Raw genomic sequence first — 23,483 nt, forward strand, 5'->3', positions numbered from 1 at the left:
CTGCCTTCCCATTAAAAAGCCCTGGTTTTTTGTTTGTTTATTTCACTTGTCATCTAGGATCATCTCGCATGCACAGGTATACAGGCCTTCATACAAGCAAATGCTTAAAGAACAATTAACAATTTATGCTACTGTAAAAGAAACCTAACAGCAACAGTGTTACTGGAATTCAGTAATGAATAAAACCCTCAGAGTGCAGTTGGAAAACTACAGTTTTTCTAAAGCAATTGCATGTAAGTACACTGAAATTATACCATGCTTCTGTAGTGCTAAATCTTGCATAACTCAAAGTAAGACAGTATTACCCAATGTGACGTAGAACACAGCACACTCTGAACTACTACAAACAAATAAGCAAGCACTTTCAATAATTATAACTGATCATCTTTGGCACCATGATTTAGACACATTCAGAATTTTCTGATGCTGGATGGAATTATCTTCATTGCCAGAGAATAAAATAAAATGGAAAAAGGATATTTAATTTGATACAGTTAACTAGCACTAACATTCTTCAAGTAAACGTAAAGTGAAGATGCAGGCACAGTCAATAAAAGGCTTCTATCTGACCTTTAGTGCCAATCTTTTTTCTTTATAGGAAAAAACAAAGTATTAGGTCTTTACTGATTTTTATTTAAAACAAACAAACCAACCCATACAAGATAGTTCAAACATTTGCTGTCTCATGCAAAATACAAGCCTTTTTACAGCAAGAAGAAGGTCAGAGTACTATATAAAAGTAAATGTGAGGATGGGGAAAAAAAAGACTTCCAGTAAGCAATGACTTCCTGTTCATCTTTTAAGACATAATTGAGGTTATCTACTGGCAGTTTGGCAAAGCTAAATTGTGTGTGCTCCTACAACTGAACTGTCTGCCATAGGAAGAGGGAAGAAAATTTGAAGTGACAGAATTTTGGGTGACCTTGCCCTAAAGCCCACTATTATTTACTCTTTCTAAGCTCTAACTACAGCTATATCATCTGAAGCAGAGCTGTATCCCTATTACTCCCCTTCATTAGCCCATCCTCTGCAGGATTATAAACAGCACAGCATCAAACAAAAGCTGAGTGTACGGGAGACAGATTTTATCCTGTTAATTTTTGTGTACAACCTACTGACAATCAGTGTAACTTCTAGTATCTGGATTAGTCCACGAGAACATCTGAGATCTAATTTCTGAACAGTGTGAATATACAGCCCTTTTAATTTGGATCATTAAAAAAAAAAAACAACCACCATACAAGAGGCAGTTACTGGTTTATCAACACTATAGGAAGCTTTTAATTTAAGAACATTCCAAGACACCTCTCCCTTTACTAATCTAAATATTTTTACAAGTACTGTCATATGATCTTAAACACTCTGTGTTATGGTATTACAAATATGACAGCAGCATTTTGATTATGCACAGCAAATCTCCATGGGTTTAAAAGGTATGTCAGGCTGCATGTATTCGATAAAACTTTAAATGACACCCTGGAAAGGTATTGAATAATTTACATCTTGCCATAGCTCTTTCATGAGTATTTACAAAATTCCTTTCCACAAACTTCAAAACAATATCTAATTTTGCTTTTGAAACTAATTAACTTTGCTCTGCAATGTGTACACTGCAAGTTGCACTGCCTAATAAAAATGGAACTGACACTTGTACACTATGTAACAAATTTCCACAGCATAAATTATTCACATCTTGTACACAGCACTACTATCATGGAAACAATTCAGGAATCTCCTACTTCCTAAGCTGTGATTTCACAGTATTATCAGTGAAAAATTTCTTGTGAGGTATGGAAGGGAAAATAGTGATGCATGTCCCAGAAACAATAAAATGTAACATGCACAGAAGGGTATGTGCAACTTTTCTGAAACCCAAATTTTAAACATTCCTAATTTGTTTGAATTTGTTGTATTTGTTAAAATCAGGCCCTTAAAGAGAATTTATAAACTGAAGAATCCCAACTGTGACATCTGCTAGTATATAACAACTCAATTTGAAAGAAATTAAGTATAGACTATTCACAATAATTTTGCAGAAGATATGTGTAGCCTTTAAAATAACTAGCAACCTCTGCACAAATTGTCGTTATGAATATAAACCACAGAAAAAACATGCACAAAACTCCTGCAGTGAACTAGTAATTATAGTAATCTACTTTTTGGTGTTCCCACATGAGTTTAGTGCTATACTTGGTTTAATGGTATTTTAAAACTCTGAGCTCCCCATCCTCTCTAGTAGACTATTGTGTCTTTCTGCAAATAAATTTTAGTTTCCTCTTGTCTTTCTGCCGAAGTGCACAATCTTTCCCTCCTTCCTCTCTAGCCCACAACCTCTCCTGAGCACGCACCATCAGCTTACTCTGCTAAAAAGCTGAAGAAAACTCAGCCTCCAACAGAACACAGGTCATACCACTTCTTTTATCCAACTAACTGGTATCATGAAAATATCACAGCAAATGTACCTAGGCTATGAAAAAAAATCCAAAATTCTGCAGTTACCTTTCTGTTTTTCATTGCTCCTGGAATAACTGGAGAAGATCCCAGTTAGAAGAAAGGCAGATGTCACTCATCGCTCTGGGCCTCAATTCATTACCAAATAAATAGTTTTACAACTGAAAAATTTTACAACAGCAGAGGGATAAACTGCTCTATTCACTGCATTTCACTGTTTTCAAATCACATTTCTCTAACTTAGTCTCTCTATAAACACAAGTACTTAACAATATATTTTTGTTTTTATTTAAATAATAAGACTTATCCTTTTAAAATTGCAGCAGTGGGCTTATAACACAAATAGGAATAGCATTCCTGTCCTAAAACTTTTAAGGCTGACAAAACCTGAGATGGGGCTGGTTCACTAGATGTATCACGTTTTGCAGATTTTCAGGACAAAGGACTAGGAGATTTCTGTTCCTATTTTATGCCTTCTTGAAATCCCAGCTTACACTTATCTGTTCTCTTCAGTCTGCAGGAAACCCCTTACAACAAAAGAAACCCTCAAACAAAACACTGCTTACAGCTCTTTCTGAAGACTTTGGTGGTCCGGGTTTTTCCCCCCTCTCTATTCCACCACCTCTATTCCACCACAAGAAGATCTTCCTTAGCAAAGCGAATTATAGAGTAGTTTTTTAAGACAAGGCAAAGAGACTTATATGACTCGATTTTGACACTGAACAGATTTATACTCTTACTTCCATTCTTCTGGAGGGTGAGCTAGTTCAAATTTCTCTCTCACATTGGACACCCCCATGTCCAGGTGTAGCCAGTGAACCTCCTCAGACTGCAGATGGCTGAGTCGTAACCCATAGCAGGCCACGTTTTTCACTTTGTGACTGTCCACAATCTTCTGAATTATGCCCTAAAACAGAAAAACATACACTCCTTACAAGCCGTAAAATGCAATATATATTTTTTTAACATTTAAAATATTACCATGTAATACCCTATACAAAATACTACGCAATAAATCAGGTATCACCTTTATTAAGAATACTGAAGATGTTCACCTGTAAGCCGCTATTTCAGACAATCATTTACAATTTCTGAAGTTTCACTGGCATGACTTCACAAAACATCAGTAAATACGTTTCCATGCTTCTTATCAGAATTAAGCCACTATTTCCTCTACGTAAAGCAGAATAACATAAAAGCAAAAACATAAAAAGCAGATTTGTTGATGAAAGCAAGATGTATTTGTTCAAAAAAGACCATTAGCAGCCTTTAAAAGTCACTCTCCATCTACAACTGGAAAATCACCTTAGACTTTCATCCTATTTAGTGCCCCAACAGCCAGGATTTGATAGGTCACATCACAGCCCCTTGGTTTCCTTTCCATTCTTCCCCCCCCCATTTTCTCCTGAGATTCAGCACAGATCCCTTATAAAATGGAGCAAGACACAGTTATTTGGGAAGATTCTCAAACAAAACAAATGTCCTCCTTGTTTGTCCCGAGGTAAATTTCAGAGTTTGAGGTTCTCTTGCCCAAAAAAAGGAATCTTTAAAAAAAAAAATAATCATAACAGATTGCCATTTCCCTTCCATGTTAGACCTTAAAAACCTCAGAAAGGTCTAATACACTGTAACTGAAATTCAAATGTGTTAGTAGAGCATGGATTAGCAACCTTTCAGGTGCAGCATGCCAGGCTGTCCTGCTCTTATCCAGATTAGAAAGTCAGCAGGAGATCAGAGCTGCTCCCTCACAACCCAGTAGAAGGTAAGGCTTGTCTCTCTGCAAGGCGGCAGACCCCTGCCAGTACAGAGTTTAGAGCTCAGCAGGAACACAGGCTATCACTGCTCCCAGACACTTCTATCAGAATTCGTAGACCTTTGTTTCTGACCCTGTAATGGTCTGAAAATTTCCTACTGAAAATGCTCACGTGCAAGTGTGTATATACATGCACATATATATGCACACAGATGCACAAGCTGCTGATTCTTGCTCAGAATTTCAGAAAACATCAACACGTAGCCAGTGTTAAGTACTACAGGAGCCAGAGGTGGGCTACTGGAGTGAGCTAAGCAAAAGGGTTTTTTTACAGGATAACATTGTTTCCCAAAATTTATTATTTTAGATCCCAAAGAAATCGTTTAAGACCCTGATTCTGCAAATTAAGCAAGCAGAAAACTAACTGCAAAGAGGGAATTAAAGAAGCACTAAGTCTGAATAGAGGGGGAAGATGACACACGTAGGAGTGGAATCATGCTTTTGGTGAGGTGACAGTGAGCTGTTAGATCAGCTCACACATCTTATCAAACTGTAACTTTTAAATAATCTTCCAGAAGCAACACAGTGCATAGTAAAACGTAAAAAAAAAAAATAATAAATATACCTTTCAAGCCTACAAGAAGGAAGCACAAGCCATGTTTAGTAAGTTCATGGGAGTCTGAGTCAGAAGAGGCTCCATCAAGCCCAGTACCCTGTCTCCAACAGCAGTGGTATGAGCATCCTCAGAAGCATCATTCACTTCAGTACCAGTAGTGCCTCCCAATACCCTCGTCTTCTTCCATGCAGGATGCTTGTGGAGGACTGTATGATGTGGGAGGGAAACTTCAAAACACACTGGCAAGTCAAAGTTTTCAGGCAGCCCTACCAGCTGGCAGCACCACACAGACTAACCAGCAACAGCTGAGTCCTGGCAGCCAGAAGGTGCCCAAGTTGCTGGGACAAGTGTCTGAGGCAAACAAAAGTAACCTCCCTGCAGTACATTAGTAAAACAACTGAAGGAGGAACCACAGTGGCCACAGAGGGATGCCGGGGGAAGAGGCGACACCAGGCAAGCACATATGACACTTCCCCTAAATGCTCTCCCAGCCTCTGACTGTTTTTATCTGAGTGGATTTCCTGAGCCAAGCATTGTTTCCGTCATTCATCAACCTTCAATGAAACACTCCAGTTACTCATCCTGTCTCCTTCTTAAAGCAGTTAACTTTTTGCAACTTTCTCCAGCAAGTTCCAAAGCTCTATTATCAGGTCAGTGAATGGTTTTAAATCTGAATTAAAGGTATTAAGCACAGCGTATAAAACTTGGTTAAGTTTATTTCTTGCCTGTATTTCAGGGTCTTTGTATCACATACTGCAAAAGAGAACTTTTGCCCGTGTGCCAGGAAACACATAACAACCACCAAGTACTCTCAGAAGTGACAGAGGCACATTTAACCTCTTCTTCACCCAAAGGACAATCTCTGCTTAGTTAGTAAAGCCTAACATTTTGGCAGGCGTGTTCTCCTCTAAAGGGAACACTGCCAGCTTTTCTATATGCATGCAAACAGAAGAGATTCATTCATTTTCATCTCTTTCTGCACCCTGCATAGAGTATATAATATGCAGTGTTTGTTTTTGGAAATCCACCCCTTCCCCTGTCTCTGACACTGTCAGTTGATAATAAAAATGGGGGTACATGTTCTTAAATGTTAGTAATGCCAGCTGTGATAAGAAATGGCTTTGGAAAGAAAAAAAATTAAGGCAAAATTATCTATGACCGTGAACCACCAAGAACACTGATGCATAAGGCTCAGCTGAAACCATTAGTATTTACTCAGGAAAGAATCAAGCCAGACATCTCAGAACCTCTCTAATTTTCAGGTTGGGATTTCAAAAGGACTGAAGAAGTCAGATGTCTTAATTCCCACCAAAAGCAAGTGAGATTTTTAAGCCTCTTTCCTTTTTATATCATCAATCAATTCTAAACCTATCATAGAACCAAAAATAAATAATAATAAAAAAGTAAATGTATATTCTAAATTATGTAAGAAGGGTACCCCATCCCTTCTGGCCAGATAGTTGGTATTACCCCAAGAAAATAATTAGCAACAATTAGTACATACTGCAACGCAAGAAAAAGTCAACTAAACGTAAACATTAAGGAGATAGCAGCAGTAGTGCAAAGGAAGACAAGTGCAAGTGTTTGAAAATACATTCTTAAAACCTACACATGCCCAGAAAGGAAGAAGCAATGCTTTATGTGAAACAAACACGTTAAGTGGCTTCTCTCTGTTTTTGTTCAGGAATGCCACAGAGTTCATTCCAGATGCTAACAAACCATAGCCAGAATCAAAACATGGAGAAACAAGGAAATGTGGTGATTAAGACACTCAAAATGGCTGGTCTGCAGGGGAAGCCTCTCAAGTAAAAACATCTATTTGCTTATTTACTTTTTTATTAATAAACCAGAGAAGTTGAATTTTAAAATATTTAGAGCCACACCTTCAATCAACATAAACCAGCACCACAACAGGGTGGTTCATTCAGCAACAGGAACTCTCACCATGGGTAGTGCAGCATATAAACAGTATAGTAAGTTCCCATGCAGCAGGACACGGTTTGTTTTATCTGGCTGCTATTTCCAAACAGTACAAGATTAATCTCAAAAACTTGCACTGGCACCACAGCCATAACCGGGTGAGTATATTTAACTCCGATCAGGTATTAAACAACACACAGAGCCTCCTTGGGTTCTGGGCAGCCTCCACAGACCAAGTGGAGATGCTCAGAGTGTCAAAGCCACTGCCATCACTCCAGGACAGATGACGGCTTCTCGTGTCTTTCATGGTCACAATGTGAGGAGCCTTGCCAGAAGCATGCCTGATGTTCTTCATGGTGGTGATCAGAATGCTTAATCAGAAGTTTCCAGACAAACAATTTAACAGCTTAACCACTGCACAACAGCGACTAAAACATCCTGCTGAGATATGTCATGACAATCTTTTAACTGGAAGCATAGCCAAAGAAATCTGAAATCTCTCCAGACGTGACAACAACCAGCCTTTTAGCTCAGGAAGCTCCTCAGATGCATTCTTAAGTGGAAAAAAACCAGGTAAGGAACACCAAAGTTTCAATCTCGATTACAAATTTATGACCTCGGATTAACACAGCTAGAAATACTCATAGGAGAGCTTGACTCCAGCAGAAACCTACTCCAAAATGAGATTTCATTTTGGGTTTACACAGAATACCTACATGAATATAAATTTCTATGAAGAGTTTTCATGTGTCTGTTGTCATTCTCATAAATACCCTACAACTGTAAGGAAGTCACACAATCATATGCCAGTTGAATGCTGTTTACTGTAATCATGTTTACTTTAATTAGGTTTCCAGAGCTAACATTTACACCCTGAACATAAAATAGGCTAGTACAGCTGAGCAAAAGAGAATGGGAAGCCCTTGGAGTAATTTCCTAACAATAACAGGTAACTAATAGGTCACCTTTCCCTCCCTTTAACCGAGAGGGAAGAAAAAAAAGCTTTTTCAATAGCTAGAAAACTAGATAGCACTCATTTATCTAAAGAATCCACAGATATTCAACACAGCTAATTTGAAAAATAGATTAATATTCTCCCTATACTAGGAGAATACATCCAAAACCAGAATTTACAGTACAGTGTATTTAGGAGGCTGTTAAAAAATCAAGACAGACCAGAGATACCCTAGACTCTCCCCGTACATATCAATAATACCTTGTGCTTCTGTAAATGAGTGAAAATGAATTGCCTGCTTGTAAATTACTAAAACTGATGTGCTACTATGGATAAATTGAAGTTGGAATAATATACTCCCAGTGTGACTACAAACCTAATTTCCCTATTTAGTAGGAAGGAGAAAGTGTCTTGCACTAGAGAAAGTCTTTAAAAGCAGCACCTCTGACATAGGGACATGGTGTTCACGTTTGTGAAGCACTCCAAATATGTCAAATGCTATTTATATATCAAGTATTATAAATCCTGATGAGAGATTTATATGGGGACCTTAAATGAAGAGTTGGACAACAGCAAACTACAAAACTCTGATGCAAATTAATTTATAATTTCTATAAAAGAAAAATCCATGCCCTCACAACAAAATGCAGATTGTCCTCTGATGACACCATGTCTGACATTCAAAGAGAAAAGCCCACATCCCTCTTTATATCATCATCATGCTACTTCCTCTCTCCTGCACTGATCCAGCCAACACATTTGTACATCACATAATAAACTAGATTGGGGAACTGATCCAGCTGAACAAGAACTCTGTCACTGAAGCCCAGCAACATATATTGAAACTATAGCCTGAAAACACATTATTCTGATGCCTAGGATTTTGTCACCATGCAAGCCCAGAGACACCATCGACTCAAGCAACACATCCATGTTAAGTGCGTCAGCATCTTGCACCCTTAAGCCATACACACACAGATCACTCAAAGTGCCTCCCCACATCCACACATCATTCCACAGGGAACCTCCGAGCACACGCTGACAGCACTGACAAACACCGAGCTGGTACAGCTGTGCTTTCCAGTCTCCTTGGCTGAATCAGCACTCCTCTCATCCTACCGCACGCTGGTATAGCTTCCTAAATAAACATAACAGTATTTTAGATGTTGACAGTAAGTTCAGTTTTCCAGATGCTTAACATATAGAACTCACTATCCCCTACCCTCAATTGCACTTGCAAAGCTTACGAGCTGCCTTGGATCCAGTCCTGTATGGCTAAACCCTAATCCAGGCTGTGCTATTGACTTGAGGGGCAGGTGCTGATTTCTTCTCTCTGGTGACCAGTGATAGGACACAAGGAAATGGAATGAAGCTGTCAGACAGAGGAAGTTCAGACTGGACATTAGGAGAAGGTTCTTCACTGAGAGGGTGGGTTGGTCACTGGAACAGGCTCCCCGGGGAAGTGGTCACAGCACCAAACCTGTAGAGTTCAAGGAGCATCTGGACAACGCTCTTAGTCACATGGTTTAGTTTTAGGTAGTCCTGCTGTGCTGGTTTTGGCTGGGATAGAGTTAGTTTTCTTCATAGTAGCTGGCATGGGGCTATGTTTTGGGTTTGTGCTAGAAACAGTGTTGATAATACAGGGATGTTTTTGTTATTGCTGTGCAGTGCTTACACAGTCAAGCCCTTTTCTGCTCCTCACACCACCCCACCAGCAAGTAAGCTGGAGGTACACAAGAAGTTGGGAGGGTGAAACTGAAAGAGTTAAATGTCTCAAACATTGTGGTGGGGCAAGGTCTGCATAACAAGGAACCCCGCACAGCAAGGAACCACAGCTGAAAAGCAGCGGGATGGGCACAGATCAGCACAGGACATCAGCAACAGGATGGGGAGGGCTTGCTGGAAGGTGCACAGCTCCCTGTTCTGATGTGCTGTTCTGATACGCTAAGCAGGGAAGCTCATCACGTATGGCCAAAGATCAAACAATGGTCATGCCTGCAGGGAAGGAGAAGTTACTCCCCGAACGACCCCCAAGCCCACTTAAGTAGCCTAATGAGCTCAAGTGCCCATCCGAAGGAGGGGCAAAGATGATAAAAGGGCACACAAACTGAAGCCCCACGGGCACACACCCACCCGAACTGGACCTTTAGACCAACGCTAGACCCAGGACCGGTGAAATCTTTCTCTTCTCTTTTTCTCTGTCCCTCTCTCTCCTTTTCCACAATCCCTACACCTCAGCCCTTTAGACATAAACTGTTGACCAAGTCTGGGACTAGGAGTGGATCCAGCCGCCCCTGGGCCCTTCTCTGAGGAGGAATCTAGAAAGCAAGGGGGTCTGCTCTGAACCTCGTGACCCAACGGGAGGAATCTCCTTATTCCCTGAATTGATGTATATGGTTACCACGGGTTACATAAGTAGTCTCATGCCAATTCCTGTTGTGAGAAACCCCTGCCACCTACTATCATGCCTCCCAAGTTCAGTTTACTTCTGCCATGAATAAAATCTTTAACTGATAGTTTGGTGTCATTTCACCTTAACTTAGCCCAAGGGAATTCTGAATTAAACACGACTCCCTGGTCTGTCCAACCTGGGTCGTGACAAGAGGGGACAGAGCCAGCACAGCTGACCCCAACTCACCAAATCCAAAAAAATAGCACCATACTAGCTACTGTGAAGAAAATTAACTCTATCCCAGCCAAAACCAGCACACCTGCAAGGAGCAGGGAGTTGGACTCAATGATGCTTATGGGTCCCTTCCTACTTGAGGTATTCTATGACTTGAAGCCACCTGTAGATGTAGGTGTTTTCAGAAAAATGTCAAAGGGCTACTTAGACTGTTCCTAAAATGTTATTTTCCATGTGTGTCTCATCCAAAGTGTTATGGGTTTGTGTGGCGCATGTTTTTTGGTAGCGGGGGAGGGGGCCACAGGGGTGGCTCCTGTGAGATGCTGCTAGAAGCCTCCCCTACGTCCAACGGAGCCAATGCCAGCCGGCTCCAAGACCAACCTGCCGCTGGCCAAGGCCAAGCCCATCAGCAACAGTGGTAGTGCCTCTGGGAGAACAGATTTAAGTGTGTGTGGGAACCCAAACAAACTGCAATTGCAGTCAGAAGAGAGGAGTGAGAATATGTGACAGAAACCCTGCAGACCCCCAGGTCAGTGCAGAAGGAGGGGGAGGAGATGCTCCAGGCGCCGGAGCACAGATTCCCCTGCAGCCCGTGGGGAAAACCATGGTGAGGCAGGCTGTCCCCCTGCAGCCCAGGGAGGTCCATGGGGGAGCAGACCTCCACCTGCAGCCCAGGGAGGACCCTATGCTGGAACAGGTGTATGGCTGAAAGAGGCTGTGACCCCATGGGAGAGCCCGTGCTGGAGCAGGGTCCTGGCAAGACCTCTGAACCCCTGGAGAGAGGAGCCCACATTGGTGCAGGTATGCTGGCAGGACTTGTGACCCCATGGGGGACCCACAATGGCACAGTGTGCTCCTGAAGGACTGCACCCCATGGAAGTTTGTGAAAAACTGAAGCCCGTGGAAAGCACTCACATTGGAGAAGTTCATGGAGGACTGTCTCCTGTGGGAGGGACCCCATACCGGAGCAGGGGACAAGTGAGGAGTCCTCCCCCTGAGGAGGAAGGAGCAGCAGAGAATGTGTGATGAACTGACTGCAACCCCTGTCCCCCTGTGCTGCTCAGGGGGAGGAGGTAGAGAAATCAGGAGTGAAGTTATGCCTCAGAAGAAGGGAGGGGTGGAGGGAAAGTGTTTTAAGATTTGGTTTTATTTCTCATTACCCTACTCTGATGTGATTGGTAATAAATTAAATTAATTTTCCCCAAGTCAAGTCTGTTTTGCGCCTATGACAGTAACTGGTGAGTGATCTCCCCCGTCCTTATCTCAACACACGAGCCTTTCATTCTATTTTGTCTCCCCCATCCCTCTGTGAGGGAGGTGAGTGAGCGGCTGCATGGTACTTAGTTGCCAACTGGCGTTAAACCACAACACACGGCTAGAAGTTAGTCTTCTCAGTGACTGAGGTTAGACTGAGAAGCCTCTTGTCCTTTTTCAAGATAGGCAGTATCTTTCTTGGGAAGTGTTTGGAAAACATGAATGCTGCAGCGGATGATGAGGGATGCTCATAAATAAGGCTTTAATACCTTATCCCCTGGTGGTGCAGTAACACTGCAGCGCCAACAAACAGGCATTTCCTTTCTTCCCCCAGCCTTCTCAATTGTGTCAGTCTGCAAGATGATGCAGCTAACAAGATTGCAGAACTGATCTGGATTAAAAACAACACTAAGACAATCATTCATTCTAACTTGGACTGAGTTTGCCAAACAGTCACAACACCTATGCCAGCACAACTAAGGTGGCAGCATGAGAAAACAAACAGCAAGAAGGAAGCTGGCACAGCTGCCAGAAGAAACACTTGTCTAACTAGGATATCATTTGAATTATAGACCTTTGCAGTAGAGGCTCTTTCCATTCCTCCACTGCAAACTGTATGTCCAATCAAATGCTCAGGTCTCCTGTATTACTGGGTGAAAGTACAGCAACATGATATGGATTGGATGGGAGAGGCAAACCAGAAAAATCAAGCAACAAATACTAACACAGTAATGCAGTTTATTAAACTGCTTTAGTGATGTCTTGGCTGAATGGGCTTCAGCCCTTCTCCTCCTAAAAAGTTCAAATAAGGGAACTGACTGGAATACACAGTCTTCCAACCCTGTGCCCATGCCTTCTACGTGTGAAAAATAAGATTTTGCAGGTGGGCAGGGAAGCTGAGGAATTTGCTCTGGTCTTTTTCTGTGATGTAGGCATGGGAGACAGCCAAGGCATGCCCCTTGACTTCAACATTTTTGAAGTTCAATATATCCTTATCCTTAGCTAAGGATGTTGTTATTTTTTTTATTCAGCTTTTTGCCTTCTCATTTTGTCAACATTAAAGCAGCTGATGTTTCAGGCTGGTACTGCAAAAAAAACTAAGAAAAGGGCATCTGAATGATGAACAGGCTAAGAGAGCCCTGGATGCTGTAACTCTACTTCTCAAAGACTTCTAACCTTGCTTCTCTCTAACTTCAGAAATGACAACAAAGCTGAAAGCTAGAAGTTTTAATGCTATCTCTATCCAGTTTATGTTTTAGACAGTCTTACAAAATTGCAAGAAAACAAACCTGTATGAGAATCAAGGTATGATACATGTCTGGCAATAACCTGGTTTTAGATTTCTGGTTTTTATTTCCACATAAATAATGCCATCTTTACTTCTCACGACTACTATTCATGAATCAAGGATAAGCTTTAAGAGCTAGAAGTTTAAAGGAAGGTGTAATGGATGCAAGCTGGGCACCTCTGGCGTGGGAATGCAGACCATGGAGCAGAACTGCACTTCAGTGAAAGCCATCTGTAAGGGGCTCACAGAAGGTTTCCAAATGTCTGTTTTCTAAAAGACCAAACCCTTCCATACCCCCTCAATCTGCTAAATGCAGTACACTCATTTCTCGATCAAATATGGATACAATTCTGTTTCAACCACATCTTCTGGAAACAGAAAGGCGATTTATTTGTAACTGCTGATCAAGATGGGGTGGCAGTGTTTACTTTTAGGGTGCACTTGAGACCAAAGAAATTCCATCTCAGCAACACCCACCTACTTGCGTGCCACACCTGAGGCTGTGAACAGGGCAGAGCATGCCCTGCATCCTCTCCAACCCCAAAGCCTGGAAATCCCTCTTCGTGAATATGCACGTAGACAACACATTCAAATGAAGCCATACCAAGATAAATAGGGAACATAAACAACCTTTCTTCCTCTAGCAAATGTATGGCTATCTATACATGGACTTGAAGTAGGAGACTACTGTTTGCAAATCCATAAAAGCCTTTTTTTTTCTTTTGGAAACAAAGCATGTCTTCAGTCTAATACCAAAGAAAAAAGGGTAAAGAGAGCATGCCAGTTCTCTGAAATCCAAAAAAGCATTTCCAAGAATTGAAAAGCTGCCCTTCGATCCATTGCAGAATACAGACTCATCCCTCAGAGGAAACACTGTCTTTGAGGGACTAAATCCATCCAGAATAAGCAGAGGTCCACTGCCAGTTCTCCGCAAAGCAAAGCCTATGTACAGCCATGCTGTTGTATCAGTTAAAGATATTTCAAGTCAAATAGCAAGGGAATCATACCTTTAGAGCAAAAAGCTAAGTTCTGTTCATCTGAGTTTAAAAAATGAGTTTTTTAATGAAAAGGGTTTCCCCTCATGATCAAGGATTTGTGTATAAGATGTACAGCTAAAGCACTGTTTCCACTCTACTCTTAGGAAGTCATAGAAGATTTTTTTATTATTATTATTAAAGGAAAAAGGGCCTTTCCTCACTTTGACTACCAAACACATCCTTTCCATTAACAAAGGTAAACTTGACTTTGTTAGAAACAGATGGTGTTAGAAATTAGAAATCAGGGGGAAAAAAAATCCACCCTTACTTTTTTTTGGTATTAGTACATTCTACAAAGTCCTCTGCTTTACCAGCAGAAATACCTTTAATTGGCTCTTCTGGAGATTTCAGACCAAGTCTGACTTCCTTTGAATACTGGAAAGGTTCCTCTGCTATCATCCCAGAATCTGTGCTAACTAGGGAGTAGTCCTGAAAAACCTTTTTTTCCTTTCCTTTTTTAATTGCAGAGCTGTCTCAAAGACATTCACCTCTGCATATTCTTACAGAGCTCCTTGGAAACAAGCCAAAGGCCAAACCGAGCACCAGCCTCCTTCTGAAGTTTGTAATTCAGAAGAAATGGAAGCTCTATTGCAGACTGTCTACTCCACAAAATGAGGGGGGGTGTGGGGTAGGGGTGGGGGGGTGTGGGGTGGTAAAACTAAGGCATAAAAACCTTAAAGACTATTTTAATCTTAAATTATTCGGCTTGGTTGAACAGCAGTCATTCCAATGGAATGTAAGCTTGTACTCCAACAACGGTTTACTGTTTCTAAAATAAATGTCAGGACATGGTAATATATCAGTGCTAGATCTTTACTACGGAGTACCTGCACATTCAACAGTCATTGTCCCAGATTAACAAAATAAAAAAAGAATCAGATTTGTTAAAAGAAGAAAGTTTAACAGCAACCCATCACATTCTTCTTTTTCAGGAAAGGAAAACAATACAAAAATCCCGTTACTTTTAGAAACAACTGTCCATTAAATGTGCATATAAAACTAAAAATTAAGGCATGCCTCAAGTAACTGCTACTTGCCTATTCTTTTGATCCTGCTTTTATAAAAAATATGACACATTTTTGCTTAAAACAAGGATATGTAACTCTGCAAATTGACCTCATCACTGCATTTCTTACAGGGAGTGTAAGTTTTGGATCCTTAAAGCCCATAACCACAGGTATTTCTGAGCTGGAGAAACCAGAGATGTAATCTCTGCTTTTGTTTTGCAAGTTCCTACATACTTCTTCAGAAAGATAACCTCTATTGCAAGTACCATATAAAGAACCCTAGACTTTGTCCACAGCAGAGGCTCACAAGGTTAAAAACATCCCGAGACGGTTTTTCTTCCCTTGTACCAAGTAATACACTTTATGAAATGAATCAATCACATTAGATATATCAAACCACTATAGTGAAGCCAGGGAGCAAAGACGTTTCAAGTGGCACCCAAAAACCCCTATTCCATGTAAAATAAGAGTATGCTATTGAGGATAATGATTCCCCTTGTACCTCTAATCTGTCTGCTCACCAAGTTAACCCTAAACACAGAGATGAGTTTATTAAATTGACAAGACAGATTTTCTGATCATCATCAATGAAAATCGTTGAATTTCACAGGTCTATGATCACTGCCACAAGATCTATTCCACTTAGGAATGCTGGTAGGTCTTTTCAAATGCAGCCATGCCAGAAAATAAACAGTAGGAAAGAAAAAGAAAACATTCAAAACTCTTTAGTCTTTTTTACTTGGTTTTCTCTTGCACAAAGGAAACAATACCAGGCAGAAGGAGACAACAGGTCTCCTTAACTCTGACAACTCTCTGCAGATTGGAACTGTGTCTTTGTAGTGGAATTTGAAGCACTGTGCAGAGAATACAAATTTTGGAAGGAATGAGCAGATGGGAACCTGTTTCTACAGTAAGAACCTCACAGAAGAAAACAACCCCGCATACCACCTACCAGCATGCAAGACTCTGCTCTTGGAGAATAATTAAAAAAGAAGCAAACCACGAAGTTTTAAAAGCGTTTGACATGTTAAATTGAGTTTCATTTCAGTGTAAATACCACAACACCTCAAAAACTGAAAAAGTGTAGTAAATGGTAAGTAAAGGTCTCAGCATTAGACAGAACGTATGCTTCAGAATAAACACTGTTTTTTCATGCATACATAACATTTCCCCATACCTCCAAGATTACAGATACTTAAGAGTTATTCTTAAAAAAATCCCAACCTTTGGGTTTTTGGTGTAGACTAACTGAAGGACAACATTGTACAAATACAAGCAGCAGGTGACTGGGGTGGGTGGAACAAAGGGACTTACTGAGGGGAGAAAGGACTCTTTAGGCTCAATTTCCCCACACTGTGGGGGAATGAGTTTCCAAAGAAGACTTTTTGTTCTTTTTAAGTCATGTACACATTACATTTAAAAATTTTAAACATGTAAATACACACATCTTACATTTAAACATGTAAAAAAATGTTTGGGTTTTTTTTAAACATGAAAAGTGTCATTTAATGTCACCTTCATGTCAGCTCTCGTCCCTGCCATCCTGCCATGAGGTGTCACACAGGCTTTTGGGGAGTATAAAGTGGTAAAAGTCAACTGACATACATCAGTAGCAGTTGCTAGACTGATAACCACTATTGTAAATTTCAAGTTTCTGTTCTGCAAAAATGGGAAGAGTTGTCATTTCTTTAAGATAATACACAGTCGTACATCAGGGTTTTTTGTTTTCAAGGAAAGTTAGTAGCACCTAAAGCTTTTTCTGGTTACTTACAATATACAACAGGTAAAGATTCTTTTACAATAAACAGCAAAACTCTGTTTGTTTCCTTCCAGACTTTTACCTCTCATTTTTTGAGCATGAAGTTAACACTTAACCTAAAGACAGACTTACTCGGACATCAGTAGCATCTCCATGCCGGATAATGCTGGCCCACGTTGTCGGTTCACTGCTATTTTCAAAGTAGTGAAAAACCTTTAAGACTCGTTCCATGGCCCCTGGGGAACGCTCCATCCCAGTACTGAGGTGCGTCTTTGCACTTGAACTTGGTGTATGATTCAAGTTTGGATCAAGGTAAGCTGCTGCCATGGTTTTGCTAGATGCTAGGTATCTGTCATATTCTAGGAAAGGGAAACAAAAAAATAAATTGATTTTAGTTATACCTGAATCTTACACCGATTCATAAAAAGCATTTACTGGAAATCCATAAAGACTCATTTTTTAAAGGACATGTAGTTGCCTTTTTCAGAGTCCCCTCCTAAAACAGTTAGACATCTACAAACATAAAAAACCTACGCAGAAGACTACAAGAAAAACCACAAGCCCCTTGGAGCGAGTAATCTGAATTTGGACAACGAAATCATTAACAAAAGTGGTATCTTCAGCAAGACTTCTTCCTTTAGTTTCTCAATGACTTAACACAGGTCCCTGCCAAAGACTTCAAGACCAAATGGCACCTTCCAGTTTTAACTGGAGTTCCCATCCCTAAAATCTGCCAAGTCTGGTCTTGCAACAAGCCTCTAAAGATCAGCGTAAGGAACTGGAGGCTTTCCACTAAGAAGCCGCACACCAACACCAGGCTCTCCTGTTTAAGGCTAATACATTGTCACTTCACTTGTTTTGTACTATTTGGGGGAACCAGTGCAACTCAAAATCATCTAGAGCTAAATTCATTATTCACTGAGGAACCATTAAGACCACCACTGTACCTCCTCTCATCAACTACTAAGTAACTGGCTGAGTTTTATCATCGACTAGCCTGGTTTCCAAGGGATTTTCAAGTCTGGTGGCAAAAGGCATGGACCATTGTATGAGTCTGCATCTCAAAGAAAAAAGAAAAAAACTGCCTCTTGGCTACTGCTACAAATTAGTCAGCCACAAGCAGATGGTGTCTGAGAAATCAATGCAGTACAAGAGAAAAAGAGCAAACAATACCTCCTCCCTTGCCTGACAGTCTCAAGCATCATTCCAGTCTGCTGGCTGGGAAGTGCAAAGAACTGCAGGGCTTTGCACCAGGCCTTGGACAAGTGCACCGAGTTTTCTGTACCTCCTCCTCACAGCAAGCAGCCAGTGGGGAGGCAGTTTTGGAAATCTGGAGATGTTAAAAATAAAATAAACTTGATCTTTTTGGCACAGTACTCTGAACGCCTTTCTGGTAGTAAAGCTGGTCTGCGAAAGGGGGCTGGAGGAGAGTGAAACTGCTTCACTACTGCTACTGAACGCCTGAGCCTTAGTTTACTTCATTGCGAGGCAGAAGAGAGACCCACGCTTCCAGCTGAGTTCCCGTAATGCCTGGCTGCCCCTCAACAGAGCTTCAGCCACCAACCAGCCACCCGCCATGGTGCTCTCTGCTGACCTCCCTGACAACCGGTTCAGGAAACTATCACGAAAAAAAAAGAAAAGGTGATTTGCCTTTTGCTTTACCTATTAAACTATCTTTATCTCAACCCACGAGTTTTCTCACTTTTACTCTTCTGAATCTGTCCCCCATCCCACCCAGTGCGTGGGGCTGTGGGGGGCTTAGTTGCTGGCTGGGGTGAAACCACGACACAGGGTTGGCTTAATTTTATACCACAGCTGCCTGAAGTTGCCATAGGTGTTAAACAAGCACAGAGGAAGAGAAGCAGAAGTAGCCGGTGGTCAGGGGCAGGAGGGGAGACCGTCTCCCCTCCAGCAGCAGCTAGCCATTACACCACTTCACCAATACTGTCAAACCTCACCATGAGCTCAGCTAACAGGAATCCAGCACCGGCAGTATCAAGGCTTGAAATCTTCAGACTGTAGATAACGTTTGCTAGAGGCTAAAACCGGACTTTAAGTCTAACAGGAGGATCTTAAGTGTCTACCTAATTCAGACCCACAAGATAAAGAAGAAACAAACGGCCCATCTGCGAAGTATGTCTTTACCTCTTGAATAAATGGTTGAATTGCATTCATCCAACAGAACTGTAAGAACTTAAGATTGGCAGTACTGGGTCAGACAAAAGGCCTGCCCTCAGGGAAGATGGTAAGAGCAAGCCAAGGAGACACTTCTCCCAAACATTCCCCCAGTGCCCGACCCTTGAGGGACTTCCCCCACCTGCCAAGCACTAGCTTAACTTCGTATCCCTGTTGCCTCTGTCTGAAAACTCAAGAAACCATTATAGCTTTTGTACTTTGCTTTATTGTACTCTTTTCTGGCAATCAGTACAAGTGTATTAAACCAACTTTATGCTCGCGTTAAAACCTTTCCTCCTTTCCAGGCTACACCAACAGATACAGATCTGAAAATGCTGGGAACCCCTCAGCAACACTACTCTTGATTTATCCTCATCAAAGGAGCTTGTGAGCTGTTTTTCTATAAACCTCGACTTGAAAGCTGAAGAAGGTACAAAAAAACTCCCGTGGCAGACAAATACCAAGACCACACGACCGTACATGCTCCTAACTGCAGGGCTCCTCTCCTGTAAGGTTAAAATAGCCATCGTGAAATTCCAAATGTCTGCAGAGTGGGGAGTTTCATCAGGACAAATTTGCAGATTAAGCCCTTCAATAGCGCAACTGCTAGGAATGAAATAGCAGTTTTCAGGCTCAGATGTGGGCCACTTAACTTCTGCATTATGTTCTGCCTCCTTCAGAACAACCCACCCTACCTCAAAGTCACTAGTAAAAAAATGCTAAGCTTTATTTCAAGCTTACGTACACAAACAGCAGGAAAATTTGCTACAAACCAAAGCAAGATGAGTAGTTTTTTTAGTAAAGGAGAACTAAAAGAAAGCCTGCTTTCTTTTAATTAAATTAATATTAATTCACCATATTCCACTCCCTTAACATACACATTCATCAGGTTTTATTTGGCAGAAAAAGAACACGGAGAAAAGCTGCAGGAAAATACCAAAACAAGCATTTAGAAGATGTCTGACCACAGACTTAACATGGACAAGCTACATCCCTTGGGAGCACAAACAGAAAAGCAATTAAAGACAACAGTTTCTACATACAGAAGTGCTCTTGGGCAGCATAATTTCAATGGACGGGCAAATCACTATTACGTGGGTTTTTTTAATATTAATCACATTGAGGAGAAAATGTGGACTCAAACATCAGACTGATCATACTGGGTACAGGGTATTGTCAGTTTTCTTTGTGGCACAAAGGTTTTTAAAGGTAAAACAACCTCCTATGCAAAATTAGGAAAGCATTTTTCCTTCAGAATTTGACCATCATAGGGTTCCTTACAACTTCTTTAAAAAAATCCCAATACTTACTTTATGAGGTACCAAAAGAGCAATAAATTTGATAGCTCAAGGTCTAGAAACACATGCCATATCTCTGGTTATGGACCTATTAACATTTCCATTAAAACCAGCCCCTGGGTTTGAGTTTGTAATGTGACTGTAAAATTCTGCTCCAGGCCAAAACTTTGTAAAACATAGCTGCTCTTGATGCAAGGATAGTTAAACAACTGTTTTACAAGATCTGCTTGGTTGTTTTATGATACAAGGAAAACTAAGATTACAAGACTAGGATGCTTATTTGGGCTCTTCTAAATTCAAACCAGACTGGTTTGTAATCCTGCCATTACAGATCTCAGTTTAAAAGAGCAGCTTTAGTCCTCTTTGTATTAAATAGATAAGTAGTATGTTATTAAGGAGCAGAAATAAGCTACAGTCAACAAAAGGAAGGTAAGTTTAGATTAGATGCAAGTAAGAAATTTTGTACAATGAGGGTGGTAAGACACTGGAACAGATTGGATCTGTGTATGCCCCATCATTGGAAGCATTCAAGGTAGGACAGAGCAACCTGATCTAGTGAAAGATGTCCCTGCCCATGGCAGGGGGCTTGGACCAGATGACCTTTAAAGGTCCCTCCCAACCTGAACCATTATACGATTCTACATTGTGTATGGAGACTTAATTCTGCTGTATTTTATTGGATATTGTGGTGAAAAAAGAGCTGGGGCACATCCAGACTAATGGTCTAAAATCAAGTATTGTCAAACTTGTTTGTATATGAAGTTGTGTGCCAACTACCCCTTTGAGCTTCCAAGAGCAAAGACTACTGTTCTCCCAATGCTCGCCTTGTAGAAAAAAACACCTACATTTCTCAGTACTGTAAAGACTTATTCCAAGCTTCAGGGGAGGAGTGAAGCAAACCAATCCTGCCCAGGTGATATTTAGTGGGTCTGCTAAAATGCTGCAGTTGTCACTAGACTATGATGCGTGTTATCGTTCAGATGATTTGCTCTACCGTGGTGGAGTACCTGAGGTTTAGGAAAGTGTATGGGAGACAGTTAAACGAGATTAGAAGATAAAGCTTTTCAGAAAAAAAAAACCAAACCAAAAAAAACAACAACAAAACCAAACCAACAACACTACACTTCACAGCTTCTCAAATCAACTACAAGAAAGCACTGTTTACCTTTTTTGTGCTCCTTTCTGTTTTTATACAATTCAGTTTTGAATACCTGCTATTTTCATTATTTAGGTACCAGTTACATTAGGAAAGTGTAATAAAAGTGGTTTTTATTTTCTAAAACAACACAAAATGATAACTAATTGAATCCTTCTAGAATTCATTTGCTGGTCAGTGTGACTCCTGCTGACACATCTTAAGAGCACTGCATATTCCGCACATTTGCTAACTATATCAGGAACAAAGTCACTATTATGACTTCCAGTAGCACAATCAAAGTTCAAAGTCACATTTCACTACCAGAGCTGAGTACGTAGAAACTAAATCATTTCGACTAATGAGACAGTCAAAAATCATTAAAAATATCTACAACAATTAACTAAAAATTGATTAATAGACTGATAGAAAAGTTAAAGTAGTCTCATAAGGGAAATTGTTTCAATGCCAATAATGTCTTTAACATTACCAGTTTGATAATACATTCAAAAATAATTAAAAAAATAAACAAAACTGTCCCTCGTACTAGCATTGGCAGATGGCCAACAACACAGCATTAATAAGTTCATGGTACAAGGAACCAAGCTGTAATTATTCACACTGTGACTTCATTTTGTCCTTTGCAGATACCATGAAATTTTATAATGTTGCTCAACCTCCACATTCTGATCCCCATCTCAGGCTTGAAAGCATCGACATCTATGAGCTAAAGCCCCTTCCAGGTCACATTTCTGCAAAATAACTTGGTCCATCTCAATTCAAACCTATAAAAATCTGTAAGAATCTATAAATCTTTTTAAAAATATAAGAACCTATAAAAAATACAATAAAAATTCAGAGTTCATTTCTTTTTCTGGTCCTGGTGTAATAATTCTACAAGACTTAAAATACTTTAAAATATTAAAGTTATTAAAAGAAATACAAGCCTTTAGGTTACCTGCGCTCTCGATAAACACTGCTGCTTTACCAGACTGTTTGGAAAGCAGCTTTGCAGAGAATGGCCTGGAGGTCTTGGTGGACAACAAACCAACCATGAGGCAGCAACATGGCCTTGCAGCGAAGGAAGCCACCAGCCTCATGGGCTGTGTTAGGCAGAGCATTGCCAGCAGGTCAAGGGGGGTGATCCTTCCCTTGATTCAGCACCGATGATGGGCGCTGGGCTCTCCAGTGCAGGAGAGACATGGACATAATGGAGACAGTCCAATGAAGGACCACAAACACAATTCAGTGATTTGAGCATCTGTCATACAAGGAGAGGCTAAGAGAGCTGGGATGGTTTGGCCTGGAGAAGAGAAGGCTCAGGGGGACCTTACCAGTGTGTATAAATACCAGTAAAGACAGGGCCAGACTGTTCCCAGTGATGCCCAGTGAGGACACGAGGCAAAGGGTGTACAGTGACAAACAGGACTTCCCATTTAGATGCAAGAGAAAGCTTCTGCACTACATGGGTGGGCGAACACTGCAACAGGTTGCCCAGAGAGCTTGTAGAGTCTCCATCCATGGAGATACTCAAATCACAACTGGACACAGCCCTTAACAACCTCCTGTAGTTGACCCTGCTCTGAGCAGGGGGGTTGGACCAAACGATCTCCACAGGTTCCTTCCAACCTCAGCGATTTTGTGATTTGCTGATTAAGACTGAATTAAGAATTTATTTCACACTCTAAATTCCTTAAAATTATCCATAATACATCTCACATCAGACAGTAAACATATCATGAATTTCAAGCTCAATCCATTTTCACAGCTTGTATTAAATCCTGCTGTAGCTCACCTTTAAGGTATTAACTTGACTATCTCAACCTTACAGAAAGTAAGGATGTTAAGTTCAATTTTAACTATGTTCCCCATGACAAAGCTTGTATTTTCAGGAGTCTGTGTTAAGAGTCAGCACACCACATTGCTGACCGTTAGTATGCCATCTCCTGATATATTAAAATAAGATCTGGTCCCAATGCTTGCTGTTGGGACATGAAGTTCATGACTCGCTAAAATCCTTCTTAGAAGCACTGAAAAGACACATTTCTTCTTAGAAAACAGTCATAGTGTATTCAACTACTCGTTGATGGTCACGTGGCATGGTTGCACCAACAGTGCAACCGGATGGAACAGTGGGGAAAAAAAAAGTGGCCAAAGCAGCACCCCAGAACACACACATGCCACAGGAAAGAAGCAGCAAGCATGCTAA

At 40.9% G+C, this 23,483-nt stretch overlaps 1 protein-coding gene across 7 annotated transcripts in view; it reads right to left on the reverse strand.

Annotated features, from left to right (window-relative positions):
• PTK2 (protein tyrosine kinase 2) overlaps positions 1 to 23,483 on the reverse strand; it is a 224,281-nt gene that overhangs the window by 114,407 nt on the left and 86,391 nt on the right. For all 7 annotated transcript variants that reach the window (XM_075024018.1, XM_075024020.1, XM_075024019.1 and 4 more), the window contains 2 exons: positions 16,799 to 17,025; positions 3,192 to 3,358 (listed from right to left, as the gene is read on the reverse strand). In XM_075024018.1, the coding sequence (XP_074880119.1) occupies positions 3,192 to 3,358; positions 16,799 to 16,993 (362 nt within the window). In that variant the 5' untranslated portion in view covers positions 16,994 to 17,025. The remainder of the gene's footprint in view (positions 1 to 3,191; positions 3,359 to 16,798; positions 17,026 to 23,483) is intronic.

This window comes from Buteo buteo, chromosome 3 (assembly GCF_964188355.1).
Source record: "Buteo buteo chromosome 3, bButBut1.hap1.1, whole genome shotgun sequence".
NCBI lineage: Eukaryota > Metazoa > Chordata > Aves > Accipitriformes > Accipitridae > Buteo > Buteo buteo.